The sequence below is a fragment of the Natator depressus genome, chromosome 5 (assembly GCF_965152275.1).
Source record: "Natator depressus isolate rNatDep1 chromosome 5, rNatDep2.hap1, whole genome shotgun sequence".
Classification (NCBI taxonomy): domain Eukaryota; kingdom Metazoa; phylum Chordata; order Testudines; family Cheloniidae; genus Natator; species Natator depressus.
In genome coordinates this window covers 85172889-85187170 of record NC_134238.1, presented here as the reverse complement: position 1 = coordinate 85187170, position 14282 = coordinate 85172889, and the positions used below count along the sequence as shown (strand labels likewise).

The window sequence follows — 14282 nt, the reverse complement described above, 5'->3', positions numbered from 1 at the left end:
TCAGAACAGTAACAAATATTAGTATTAAACACTGAGGAGTGAAACAGTGTGTATTCTGGTGATGAAGAATATGCTGGGGAAGTAGAATCAGGAAGTACAGCTTTTTTGGTGCATTCCACCATCATCTTTGAATCACAGAAGATGGACACAGAAAAACCCTATTTTATCATCATCTTCATCCCTCCCTCCCAGCATTCAAACCACTAGTGCTTGCATTATGTTCCTCATATTGCACAGGTCCACTTTCATAACTGATATCAGCATGAGCAACACTATCCATATCAATGTCAATTTGCTGGAGATTCTTCTCATATGTGGATATAAATCAGGAGTATCCCAAATGATATCAATAAGATTACACAGTCTAAAACTGGTGACACAGAGAGATGAATCAGGCCCATTGTTTTAAAGGGCATTTTGATTTCTTGACTAATTTTCTTCTGAGTCTAAGGTTAAGTTTTTGAAAATTAAGTTTTTGTTCATATCTCAAGGAAAAGCACATTTCCACCTCCTTACCTATGTTCTCTTTTACCTGTGCAATGGAGTCCGATTTGTTTTTTTTATTTGAATCAGAATCAGGAGAAACTGACATTCTCAGACTGGAAGAAATACAGATTTCAGGATGAAGTAGATGGAGATTCAGATACTGGTTTTCATGTGCTTTCACTAGCAGCTTGCTGAAGAGTATAAGCCATTTTTTTAAAGCTGAAGTTGGGAAACACGCTGAGCACCTGCTCTAAGAGCTTGAGAACCTTTAACCATCCCGCATGTTTGCTGAAGAGACTCAATACAAGAAACCTTAGAGACTAACCAATTTATTTGAGCATAAGCTTTCGAAAGCTTATGCTCAAATAAATTGGTTAGTCTCTAAGGTGCCACAAGTACTCCTTTTCTTTTTGCGAATACAGACTAACACGGCTGTTACTCTAATACAAGAAACGTTCACCATCTTATAGGACTATGCTTTGAAAAGGTGCAACATGTGCTTCCCTTTACACCCGATCTGATCTGCCGGCCGTAGAAGAGGGTGAATGGATCTGTAGGCTTGCCTTTGTCTTCCCCATTTCTGTTCAGGGCTGCTCATGGCCTTAAGTATAGTTCTAGTAGCTGGGATCACCAAGGCAGAGGGACACCCACTCCCTGATGCTAGCAGCTGGAAAGGGCAGTGAGGTAGGAGCCACTACAGTATCTCCATTACACCGGAATCCTCTAGAGGCCAGATCTGCTACCGATCAAGTTTGCTTTGTGTCAGGGACCTGGAGCAAAGCATATTTACCCAACCGCAGATTTGGGATCTCAACGTTTATTTCTATCATGCGGATAAACAATATGTTATAAGTACAGACACAAGAGACCATAACATGTTATAAGACACATAAGAGCACAGGTGTGAAAGTCATAAATCTCTCATTTTTAAAAATAATCTATTGGTTAACCGTTTCCTGGAATATTTATGACACCATGGAATCATTCCAGTCTTTCATATAAACAAACACAGATGTTCAGCATTCCCTATATATACTGAGTCATCATGATCTGCCATTCTAACAATATACTGATAATAGATCTTTTAATCATAATGCTCAAACAGGCACTGATGAACATTGAAGCTTAGTATAGTATATGCAACTCAACATACATTTTCAGCACCTGGGGCAATATTTTAGAAATGCATCCACTGAAAGAATTTCATTCTCTCACCAAATATATGACACACAAACGTATACATTCCACTATAGGTGAAAATCAAAGCAGGAAATTCTAAATTAAGGTTTTCCAATCTGTGTTTAGCTATACTGTTGTAGATCCCTGCAGAGTATTATCACAGTGGTAGAATACCTCATTTCCAAGAAATGTTAAAAAAAAAAAAAAAGACTCTCAAACAGAATCTATAACATGAAGAATTGGAAACTGGGAGAGAAAAAGCACAGTCCAATCCCAGACAGTAGTGATTCTGCAGAGAGTAATACACAGGAGACTAAAACAGACACACTTTCTACTACAGTTTCTAAAGGATGAAAGAGTGCAAGGAATATTTTCTCCAGTTATTTATACATACATACATACATACATACATACATACATACATACATATATATGAAAAAGACTCTACCTAAAAGTGAAAAAGATGAACAGTACCTAACTCTGGGAGAAAGGAGAGGGACAGCAGAGATGGCATCACTCTACATAGCAGCTTGTCACTAGATCAGGAATGAACAGTACTAAAAAATAGGCTCATGGAATTAACATCTATGGCATGAAGCCCTTTTCTGGGCAGACTGTAGCTAGTTTGAACAGATACATGGAAATGTCTGACTCATTTGCTCATGTTTACCTTTTCACTCCAAAAAAGCATTTTTTTAATTTAATTGAGTTGTCTTTAGCTTAGCCCATTTTGCCTATATTAAGTAGAGTCCTGTCCTTCAAACATATATGACTTCATTTTCAAGTTCCTTCTGTCCTCTCTAGTGAGCATCACTGTACAATAAAGATCTGAGTTTGAAATCCCATGAATGATAGAGTAAAAAACATTAAGAAATAAACACACACACACCCATTGCTATGTGTTTATGTTAGAGAAGGCAAGGTCAAAGAAATGCTCTTTGCACTTGGAGTGCAAGATGGTGAGGTTGTGATAGTCCTTAGATCCTGTGAGAGGTCATTCCAGTGTCTTGGGCTGGCCCCTTAAGTCTCATGAAAAGTCAGTGGGACTTGGCTCCTTAGTGCTTACGTGACTTTTGAAAATGGGGCTCTGAATAGGAGTCTTGGGCTCAGCACCACTTAGAAGCTTTTAAAAATTCTACCCATCATCTCACAGACCCACTGGCAGCTTTTCTGGTTCCACATATCTCAAGAGAGTGATTTCATAAGCAAGGGAACAACCTAAAGTTATTCCAACAGTCTCCTCCCGTCCCCCAGTTTCTCTTTATTCAATTTGGATAAGTGGGTAATTCATATCAGCAACCTAGCTCCGTATCTGAATCCTCTGAACAAGGCAGGATGAAAAAGCAGTTACCCATCACACTTTCATATAGACAGGTGATGAATAGCTCAGTTACACCCAAAGCGTCTAGAATATCACTGCTTGCTAGTATGTCTGGAGGCCCTTATTCAATTTTTAGTTAGGCAAAAATCCCATTGATCTCCATGAGAGTTGTGCCTGAGTAAGGACTTCAGGATCTGGTATAAAAAGCTTTTCACTTTTTAACAATATTTCTTAGTTACGGAAATGTGTGAATGTTTCTTTAAAGAAAACAATCAGTTCCTCTTGGCATGATTACAAAATGCTTTCCCAACTAGAGATTTTGATTTCCTCTGTACAGTAGCTAGGAATCCCTCCATTGATCAGTGAAAAGAGTTATAGTGAGACATACGGTTTACTGGCTTACAGAATGTCAGGTCTTTCAGACTGTATAAAGATCTATAATGGCACTGAGAATCTTTTCTGCTTTATCACTGAAACAGAGGGGAATGTGGAGGCTGTAGTATATTAGTGACCATTCACACCCCTTTTTACACAACTTGCTTTCTGCTATTAAAAAAAGCCATCAGCACAAAGACAACATTAAATTCTAGCAGGCTTTGGGTTAAATCGTGCCTTTAAATCACAGCCTATAATAGGGAGTGATGCAGAAAGGCAGCACCCTAGCATGAGTTCCAGAAGGAACTGTGCATCAGAAATAGTGGTCCCACTGAAATCAGTGAGTTTGCCATTGATTTCAGCGAAGCCAGGATTTCACCCAGTGTTCCATTCTTCCCACTCAGTGGCTCTCACAACTATGCCATTACCCACTCCCTGCTTCGTTCCCTCTGGTGTGTCTTGGGCCAGCATCTGCACTAGCCTGAATAGTTCTTGCACTCAGAAGAGGGCAAGGTGTGCATCTGTGTCCAAACACAGCACAGGGGAACAAGTAGGATAGATGACTATTTTTTGGTGTCCTTCAGCTCCTATGCACCCCCACTTGTTTACAAGCTGATCAATAGGACATGGCATAGATAGGCCAGTTATTGAAGCCATGATTTATATGGACACTTTGTGTCTACACAGAAACCAATAGAGGCCACCACATACCTTAAAAATAAGGCATACTAGATAATTAGTGATGCACAGTGAGAAACTGGAAAGATTACAACGTACACTCTTAACACTTCTATTTAATTAGTGCTAAAGGAAAATTTCTGGCAGTGTAACAAAAATCTTTTTGTATTATAATTAGTTTTACTTCAATATATGCTACTGTGAAAAGAACATGTGTAGTTGCTGAGTTTTTTGTCTCCTACAGTAATTACAGATTACACATACTGATCACATTTAATCAAACCACAGGAGACTGACACATAGAAATTATACTGCAGGTGAGTTAACTCAGATGCATTAGGCTCCCAACATGGAATACAATCTACCTACATTATGTTTATCAATGTAAAATATCACCTGGATGTCTTCTTTTTGCCCAAAGCGTTGTCCTACAGACTTGTTCTCATATTAAGCTGTTCCATGTAATCTGCTAGTTTGGTGTTTTGTTCAGTTACTCAGCATCTGAGCAATACCATGTACTTCATATTGCACAACCCAGAGTCTGTTGTGAGGTTTCACAGATTTCTCCTAAAAACTGTATTTTTGCAGTAACTTTGAACAGGTCAACCCATTAAATTCAGCCACAGCCAAGGAATAAAGTCGAGTACATTTCAACAGTTTCATACAACAGGTGATTTTTTTTTAATATTATTGAATAATATCCTTGTGGAGAAAGGACTCGTGCTGAAATAGTTTCCCCCCTATAAAATTACACTTTAAAAATCTATTATTCCTTTAAATCTTTTCTCGTTGGTATTTAATTGTGGACTGATTCAAACATCTAAAAGTGCAAGATATAAGTTACTGGTTAACTGCATAAATTCAAATATTCCAACATGCTGTTTCTGATCCAATTTTCCCTCAAGATCACACATGTAAATATACTAATTGCACAAACACTGTTATAGAAACAAACAGGCACTTTACCAGTTAGGAACAAGCAATATCTTATTCTTGAACACTATCAAGTAATAAGATATCCTTAATAAAAAAGTAACTAGACCCGCTACCCAGCTGGATAGACCTCCTTCTATATTGTTTTTCTTTCCTTTGTGATTTAAAGCCTTAGAGGTACTTTTCAGCACTGGTCTATTAAAAAGGTATGGTCTTTAAATAATAATTTTGTAGTTACTAATTTAAATCTATTTAAAAATGTCAAAAGTTTCCAGGCTTCAATCACTTTTCAAATTATTGCATTGAAAATACTCATTAACTGGAACATAAGCGGTATCATTTTTTATCTGCCAGTTCACACTACTCTGCTCATTGTAAGCAGAGTAGTAGTTTCTAATGAACCATGAAGAGAATTCACTCTGAAAAACAGGGTTTGGAGCCCAATCCTGCTCTTATTGCCATAAATGTAAGGTGTCAATATGATCAGGATAAGGCCACTGAGTGTCTTTCTAAAAGATATTAGAGAGACAAGGTGGATAAGGTAATATCTTTTATTGGAGCAACTTCTGTTGATGAGAGAGACAAGCTTTCAAGCTACACAGAAGAACTCTATGTGACTCGAAAGCTTGTCTCTCTCACCAAACAGAAGTTGGCCCAGTAAAAAATAGTACCTTACCCACTTTGTCTCTCTAATATCTTGAGACTGACACGGCTACAACTACACTGCATACAAGATATTAGACCTTGAGCATTCTATTTGTGTGCGTGTGTGCACCCCCCACCCATACTATAAACCATTCCTATCCAAAATTTCCCATTAGCTTATTTAGGTTATGCCCCAAGTGCACTATTAAAATTAAAAAAAAAAAAAACCCTCTCTCTCTCAATACTGTGTCTCACATTCATTCCATTCAGGGGGAAAAGGAGTCTTGTGTTGTGTCTGAGTAAATTAGTGACAGTACATGATGGCATGTGGAGGTATGAAGATATTATCACCATCAATTTGGGATTGATGCATTACTCACTAGTGTCAAAACCACAAATTAGTTATGCATACCATGTCGAAGAAGGTGCAAATGCATGTTTTATACCACATCACACCATCACAAGCATACAGAATGGGGCATGTTTTACAGAAAAAAAAGTATTTTACATACATCAGAGTTTTAAACAATGCTATTAGTACTATTTTTGGTATCCTTCCACCTGTAAAACCAGGATTCCTTAACAACATGAATTAAAAGTGAAGGCTTGTCTCAGGGAGAGCAAAATTATAATTTATGAACTTCAGAAACCTCTAAAATAGCCTAAGATAGCTGTTTCATACAGAAAAAGTTGTCTGATAACATCTGAAATATGAATTAAAGTTGTGTCCCGCTGGAAAGATTAAAAAGATATATTTAGATAATCATCTTTTTGAACCAGGAATAGTCCTTTTAGAGTGTTTGGAAAGTACCTAGCACATAATAATGGGTGCTACCATAAAAAAAAAACACCCACAACTAAATATTAATACTAATAGAAAAGGGTGGTGATTGGGAATGTGAGGGGAGGAGAGAATTCCTAACTTTCACATAGAACAAAGCTCTCATTTCTGTGAGATATGGCACCTTTAACATACTTCTGATAGAATACCAATGGTCAGTTTTGGGGAAAAATTTACTTTTGAAAGAAGGAAACATTTCTCCAGCAATGTGGTGGTGGGGATTTTTTGTTTTTGTTTTTCCTTTTTTCCCCATTGGTGCTATTAGAAGTTGCTCTTCGGTTTTGAATGTTAGAACTAGTCCTACTGTTGATGATGATTAGGCAGACTACAGGTGAGCTTGTCAAAAGATACATAAGTGAAATTTATCAGATGAATATCACCACTCCTTACATTCTATCGTTATGCTACACATAAACAGGTATATACATGTCTTAAGGAGGCACTCTTACTGGATCCATAGTTATGATTATTTTACGAGATGCAGTTAATTTATGAATCTCTCTCTCCACCCATAAATGGATATTCATCTATAAACTGAAAGAGAAAAAGTATAATACTTGAGAGTTTGGAAGCTGTAGTATCATTAATATTTGCACAAGTTACTGGTGAACTCAGTACACCTGACAGGCAAACAGAAAAACTACTTTAAAAGGAAAATATACAACAGTCCCTAACGTGTGACACCAGTTGATAGTATACGTTACATGTAATCCACTGTATTCTGCTTATACAGTTATTTCATTTTTAGGTTTTTTTTTTCTTTTCCTTTCCAAATCCACTGAATACTCTACTATGAAAGACTCAATATGATTAAGATACTACTCTCTAATAGCAAAAGAGAGGTTCTGTACTGTAATGTTAACAAGAAGTTCCAAAACAAAGACCAGTTGACTGACTTACATAAAGTATAGTCATTATCATATAACAATGAATGTTTGAGTTCAGGGGTATACCTAGAAGGAAAATAAACACTCTTCTAGATATGGAAGACATTAGAAGCAGAAGTACATGCTTTCTGTCTTCACCTGTATACAGAGAAGAGATTTTATGTGAGAATTCTTTAATTTGTTGGCAGTATTTCCATTCATTCCCCAAATCATCCTTAATAGTTTTGGTCACAGTTGAGTTGAAATGTGTGTGAGATTTAATTATGTTTCATGCAACACTTCATTTTCAGAGAATTTCAAAGGAAGTGCTGTACCTATCAGAGTTTCATGACCAAGTTTCAGGCAAGCATCCAGGAGCTAATTTACCAACTGACTGATTTATGGCTGTGGAGCCAGCTTCAAATAAAATAAAAATGTTTGCTGGCCCCACGAACAAAACTTTACAAGAGTACTTGCCTTGATCCTTACTTTAAAACTTCTATATGACTTTTCATGGTTTCTGATTTATGGCTGTATAGGTCAATTCCCTTTCAAATGCTATTGGAGTTTTAATTCTTCGGGAAGAGGTAACTACTTTCTAAACCTTTAACTGAAGCATTATTGGTACAGAACTTAAAATGTATGAGTTCCCAGTGAAAACCATTATCTTACTGTGCTAAACTGTTTAGTGTGTCATCCTTCAGGAAAGGACATATACCCAGAGAAATGTCATGTTTCAATTTCAAAATGATACGGTTTTTCAGTTTCAGATATGGCGTACTTTAAAATGTCCTTAAGCAGTGAAGGAATATCTCAGAACAATATGGATAGAAGAAAAACTTCAGAACATATCAGTGTGTGTCAAAAAGGGGTATTCACAATCTAGACCATGATCAAACTCAGAAAAAGTTGCTTATACAACAAGCAATTCAGATTTGTGAATGTACACTTTGTGGTGAAATCCAGATCTCCTTACTCAGGTGTTTTTCTATTTATTTTAATGGAAGTTTGAGTAAGGATAAAGTAAAAACTGAAGTATGATCTTCAGTATATGGCATTAAAGGAACACCAGAAAAAAACCCGAACAGTGGATTTAGTAGAAGAATGAAAATGTCATCCCATTTTCTCTAAGAATAACCGTGCTTTATCATATTAAAAACAAAGAAAATTCAAATGAAGAATCTGATTGTGACAGCTGTTTATTCTGAGTTATTTGAATTCATTAATTCATATAGGACAGTCATGTTCTGAAAGGGATTTCAGCATGTGGTTAACTTCTAATGAAGAAAGTGAAGTATGTTAAAGGGAGAGTAGAACTACTGCTGCATAGTTTTGCAGTAATTGGGGGACGGGACACAACACTCCCAGGACATTTGAAAACAAACAACTTACATTTTTTGTTAAATACATAGTCCGCCACCTCAGATGTACACTGCGCCTTTAAAAACAATTATCCATGTGAAATAAGTGCCTTTTCAGGATTATGTTTTGTGTTCTTGTGAGAAATGAGGGAGAGGTACAACCTAGTGGAGATAAAAATCTCCCAGATTTTATTCCTGGCTCTGACACTGGTTTTCTCAATGAATTTAAGCAAGTTATTTCTCTTCTCCAAGCATCAGTTTAACCATTTGTAAAATGGGGAGTAAACTTATTTTCTTACTTAGAAAGGGTGTTTTGACTACTAAGTAATATAGGCAAATCACTTTCAATAGGAAAAAATAAGTGTATTAACATAGCCATTCATTTACCAACATAAACTTAGCTTGACTTCTCTCTGAGAAGTATTAGAGAAAAAGCAATAAATGTGGTTCACACCTGATTTATTTGACCCTTCATAATTCTATACTGGGAAAAGCTTGATTCCCCCCCGCCCCCCAAGCCTTGTTTCTTAAATTGTAAGAGTGACCTCTAGTGCTTTACTGTTTTGTTGTATTCTGGAAGTCCTATTTTACAATATGCCTTTCTGATCTGATTTAGTCTTGTGCATACTGCCAAATGCTATTAATGTGTGCTTCAATTATGATTTTGTGAAAATGAATGTATTCATAAACCATATGATGCAGAATGATAGAGAATTAAAGCTTAGACTGGATTGCAGCAGAGTATTTTACCAAAGGAGCTTATTATTCATGTTTAGGGCTACTCTATGCACTTGAGTATCAAATGAGATATGATTACTGAATGAAAGCACAAGATCATTTTGGTGCTGCAATGTCATCAGGCTCATGGTAGCATGTTTAGTTTACAAGCTGTCCAGAGGAAAACTCTTCAATACACATAGCACACAGCACTTCTAACTTCCTTGTCATGGCTTAGATGTTTGCACAGAGCTGTTCCCTCCTACAGTGCTGTAAAGTTATTCCTGAATGTTCTCCCAGTAGCACCAACATTCACATTCTTAAAATGCAGTCACTGTTTCAGCCTACCCCATTCATACGCTGCACAGCCAGCCCCTTAACTGGATTAAAAACCCAAAACAAAACAGGCTGCTCATTTTAAGCATCTGACATTTAGGCAACTATTCTGATAGATAAGAATGGCCCTACTGGGTGAGACCAAAGGTCCATCTAGCCCAGTATCTGATCTTCCAACAGTGGCCAGTGCCAGGTGTCCCAGAGAGAATGAACAGAACAGGTAATCATCAAGTCATCCATCCCCTGCTGTCACTCATTCCCAGGTTCTGGCAAACAGATGTATCAAAAATAAAAATCCTTATGGTCCACTGAGTACAAGTACAACCAAAGGAACTCAGAACAATTACTGAACAGGTGAAATGCTTAGAAATTAGTGTCTGATAAATTCATTTAGGGTGAAAATGGTCAGACTTGATTCAACACTGAAACCAAAAGATCCCAGTGCTAAGTCACATTTACCTCAAATCTGCCTTCTAGAGGACAGGTTCTCTTACACATTGTGATCACTGTCTCTATATTGCAATACCACCCTATTGGCTAACTATGGTTTGCTCATTTAAAAAAAACAAAACAAACAAAACAAACCCACAACTTTCTGCTGCTACTGATGGTGCCCTCTTCCTTAGTCATATATGAACACTATTCTCTATGCAGTCAGTGCAGATCTTGTCCTCAACATTTTTTCTTTGTTACATTTGCTTTACTCACGAACTGCACACTATTATACATCAGATTTATTTCAGGAGCTTGTTTCAGGAGATGCAGATACCAGCCTTCCAAATTATAAATTGCTAAAAGCCAAGCTGATGCAGCATACAGTAGAAGTCTTCCAGTAATTTCAATGTAAGACACAATTCCCTGTAAAATGCAGCACTTCTCAACAGGAAACAAAAATTAAAATGGGGATGGAACATGCAATTCCTTGGTAAAATATTAATTTCAGATTATACTGGAACTTCTCAATAGAATTTTGTATATAGATTTGTATAAATAAATATATAGGACGGATTTTAGAACTTAAAAAATGACATTTCTCAGCCAAGGAAACATTTTCAGGCTAGCTATTTGTGGTCATGTTTTCAGAAGCATTAAGCATTTATTTCAAGAACAAGATTTATTCCAAAGCCAAATAAAATAGCCCAGAAGTTTTCAAAACAGTCTGGTCTGAGTTTTAAATCATTTGTAATACTTACATTTATTTCCTGCCACTATTGTGTTCCAGTTATGAACAGATAACAGAAACAGCAGCTTGAAGAAGATTTCAGTGACAGAATCCATGTTCACATTCATTGAGGCACCCAAAAGAACTAGAGTATTAGGAAACAGCTGCTCTGCACTTCAGTCCTATTCTTGCTTCCTCCTCTCTCTCTCCTTTCAGTGCTTCTCAGTAGTCAGACTCCCCAGTGAAATGCACTCTGCAACTGCTCACACATGCATACACACCTCCAAATCTGCTTTTTTTCCTCCCCTAACAACAGCAATCCCTTAAGAGCAGCAGCAAGAATCTCTCCTCCAATTTCACAGAATCACTCAGGGCTAAACTGCAAGACTACCCTGTACAGCTTGCTTACAGAAGCTACACATTCACATGTGTCCTGGACACCCCTTGTGGTGATAGGTAGGAAATAAGAGTCTCTATTGAAAGCCAGACAACATGATAGAATATATTGCACATGTGCACCGGGACAGAGTCTTTACTGGGCTCTCACTGTGCCCCATTCTTTATAGTGATTTTTAAGTATGTGGAGCGTATGTATTTGTTGCACATCCTGCTTTTCCTCTTCCTTCATACACCGTATCTAAAAAACTTTCAGTTGGTAAAGCATTTAGAAGTACCGCATTTTGGAGAGAATATATTATGTTTCTCAAGCATTTGTAGTACGAACTCAAAGAGTAGAGGCAAAAGTGCATTTCACCTTTGCTTGTGAAGTAAATGTAGGAACTAATAACCTAGTATCCATCAGAAAATAATGCCTCAAGAATTGCATTATGAGTACTACTTGAACTGACCATTAACCCATAAATGAAGGATCTTCAATAAGATGTATGTCACTTCATTAAGATTGTGTCAGCCTTTCCTGCATGCTATTGCTTATTTTGAGGGTTAAAATAAATACTTTGGGTGGTTATTTAGCACACAAGATATTAACTTGGGACTGCAGTGTTCTTTAAACTGTCCAAAGGTTTGTTAGAGGAGTATAAAAGCTTTAGTTTAGATCAATTTTTCAGAAGGATTTTGATCTGTACATTTTAATATATATCCCAATAATAGATACAAGCCTGTATCCATGAGAAATGCTATCAGTTTATTAGGGGCCCTCATTGCATCAGTGAGGCATTTTGTGCTACAGTGATCATTTACCGCAAAGAAGGGCAGGTAGAGCTATCACTACTATTTCCTCAGGGTTCCCATGACAGAGAGTAGATTTACACTGTAGCCTGCACCAGAGACTATTAAAACGATGTGTCAAGTCACCATGTTCCCAGCTTCTCTAAAGTATGCCCCTATTCCACCAAGTACCATCTTCTTTTGGGGCTCTCCTAAAATGACTCCCCCAATCTGGTGCGAGGGAGGTTATGACCATCTTGTGTGATCACATCTTCCCCCTGATTTTTTTTTCTCATGGGGGCCTTCGTGCAAAGGTTTGTGGTAGGATAAACCAGCCTTAACTATTGGTGAATTCAGCCTATTTGGCCCAAATCCTGCTCTCTCTATTGCAAGCACAAAGCTTCAAAATGCAGCAGGACCATGGATGCTTTCCTGTTATGAGTGGGCCAGGCTGTGGAGGAGGCTTAACCCTTATAGAATCATAGACAATTAGGGTTGGAAGAGACTTCAGGAGGTCATCTAGTCCAATCCCTGCTTACAGCAAGACCAACCCCAATTAAATCATCCCAGCCAGGGCTTTGTCAAGCCAGCTCTTAAAAACCTCTAAGGATGGAGATTCCACCATCTCCCTAGATAACCCATTCCAGGGCTTCTTAATATGCAACCTGCAACCCGCACTGCAACTTGAGACCATTGCTCCTTGTTCTGTCATCTGCAACCACTGAGAATAGCGTACCTCCATCCTCTTTGGAACCCCCCTTCAGGTAGTTGAAGGCTGCTATCAAATCCCCCCTCACTCTTCTCTGCTGTAGACTAAATAAGCCAATTCCCTCAGCCTCTCCTTGTATGTCACATGCCCCAGCCCCCTAATCATTCTCGATGCCCTCCGCTGAATTCTCTCCAATTTGTTCACATCCTTTCTGTCATGGGGGCCCCAAAACTGGATGCAAAACTCCAGATGTGGCGTCATCAGGGCTGAATAGAGGGGAATTCCCTCGATCTGCTGGCAATGCTCCTACTAATGCATCCCAATATGCCATTAGCCTTCTTGGCAACAAGGGCACATTGACGACTCATATCCAGCTTCTTGTCCACTGTAATCCCGAGCTCCTTTTCTGCAGAACTGCTGCTTAGCCAGTCAGTCCCCAGCCTGTAGCAGTGCATCGAATTCTTCCATCCTAAGTGCAGGACTCTGCACTTGTCTTTGTTGAACCTCATCAGATTTCTTTTGTCCCAATCCTCCAATTTGTCTAGGTCACTCTGGACCCTATCCCTACCCTCCAGTGTATCTACCTCTCCCCCTAGTTTAGTGTCATCCACAAACTTGCTGAGGATGCAATCCATCCCATCATCCAGATTATAAATGAAGATGTTGAACAAAACCAGCCCCAGGACTGACCCTCGGGGCATTCCACTTGATACTGGCTGCCAACTAGACAACAAGCCTTTGATCACTATGCATTGAGCCGAACGAGCTAGCCAGCTTTCTATCCACCTTATGGTCCATTCATTCAATCCATACTTTAACTTGCTGGCAAGAATACCGTGGTAGACTCTATCAAAAGCTTTGCTAAAGTCAAGATATATCACGTCCACCACTTTCCCCATATCCACAGAGCCAGTTATTTCATCATAGAAGACAATCAGGTTGGTCGGGCATGGCTTGCCCTTGCTGAATCTATGCTGACTGTTCCTGATCACCTTCCTCTCCTTCAAGTGCTTCAAAATAGATTCCTAGAGGACCTGATTTTTCCAGGGATTGAGGTGAGGCTGACCCGTCTGTAGTTCCCTGGATTCTCCTTCTTCCCCTTTTTAAAGATGGGCACTATATTTGCCTTTTTCAAATTGTCCAGGACCTCCCCCGATCGCCACAAGTTTTCAAAGATAATGGCCAATGGCTCTGCAATCACATCAGCCAGTTCCCTCAGCACACTCGGATGCATTAGATCCAGCCCCATGGACTTGTGTGCATGTCCGGCTTTTCTAAATAGTCCATAACCTGTTCTTTCACCACTGAGGATTGCTCACCTCCTCCCCATACTGTGCTGCCCAATGCAGCAGTCTGGAAGCTGACCTTGTCTGTGAAGGCCGAGGCAAAAAAAGCATTATGTCAGCTTTTTTCCACTTCACCTGTCACTAGTTTGCCTCCCCATTCAGTAAAGGTCCCACACTTTCCCTGACCCCTTCTTGTTGCTAACATACCTGCAGAAACCCT

General features: G+C 38.6%; 1 protein-coding gene across 2 annotated transcripts in view; it reads right to left on the bottom strand.

Moving 5' to 3' along the window:
- CNTNAP4 (contactin associated protein family member 4) overlaps nt 1–11342 on the bottom strand; it is a 305669-nt gene extending 294327 nt beyond the window's left edge. For both annotated transcript variants that reach the window (XM_074953126.1, XM_074953125.1), the window contains exon 1: nt 10932–11342. In XM_074953126.1, coding sequence (XP_074809227.1) covers nt 10932–11028 — 97 coding nt within the window. In that variant the 5' untranslated portion in view covers nt 11029–11342. The remainder of the gene's footprint in view (nt 1–10931) is intronic.
- Between the last annotated feature and the right edge of the window lie 2940 nt (nt 11343–14282).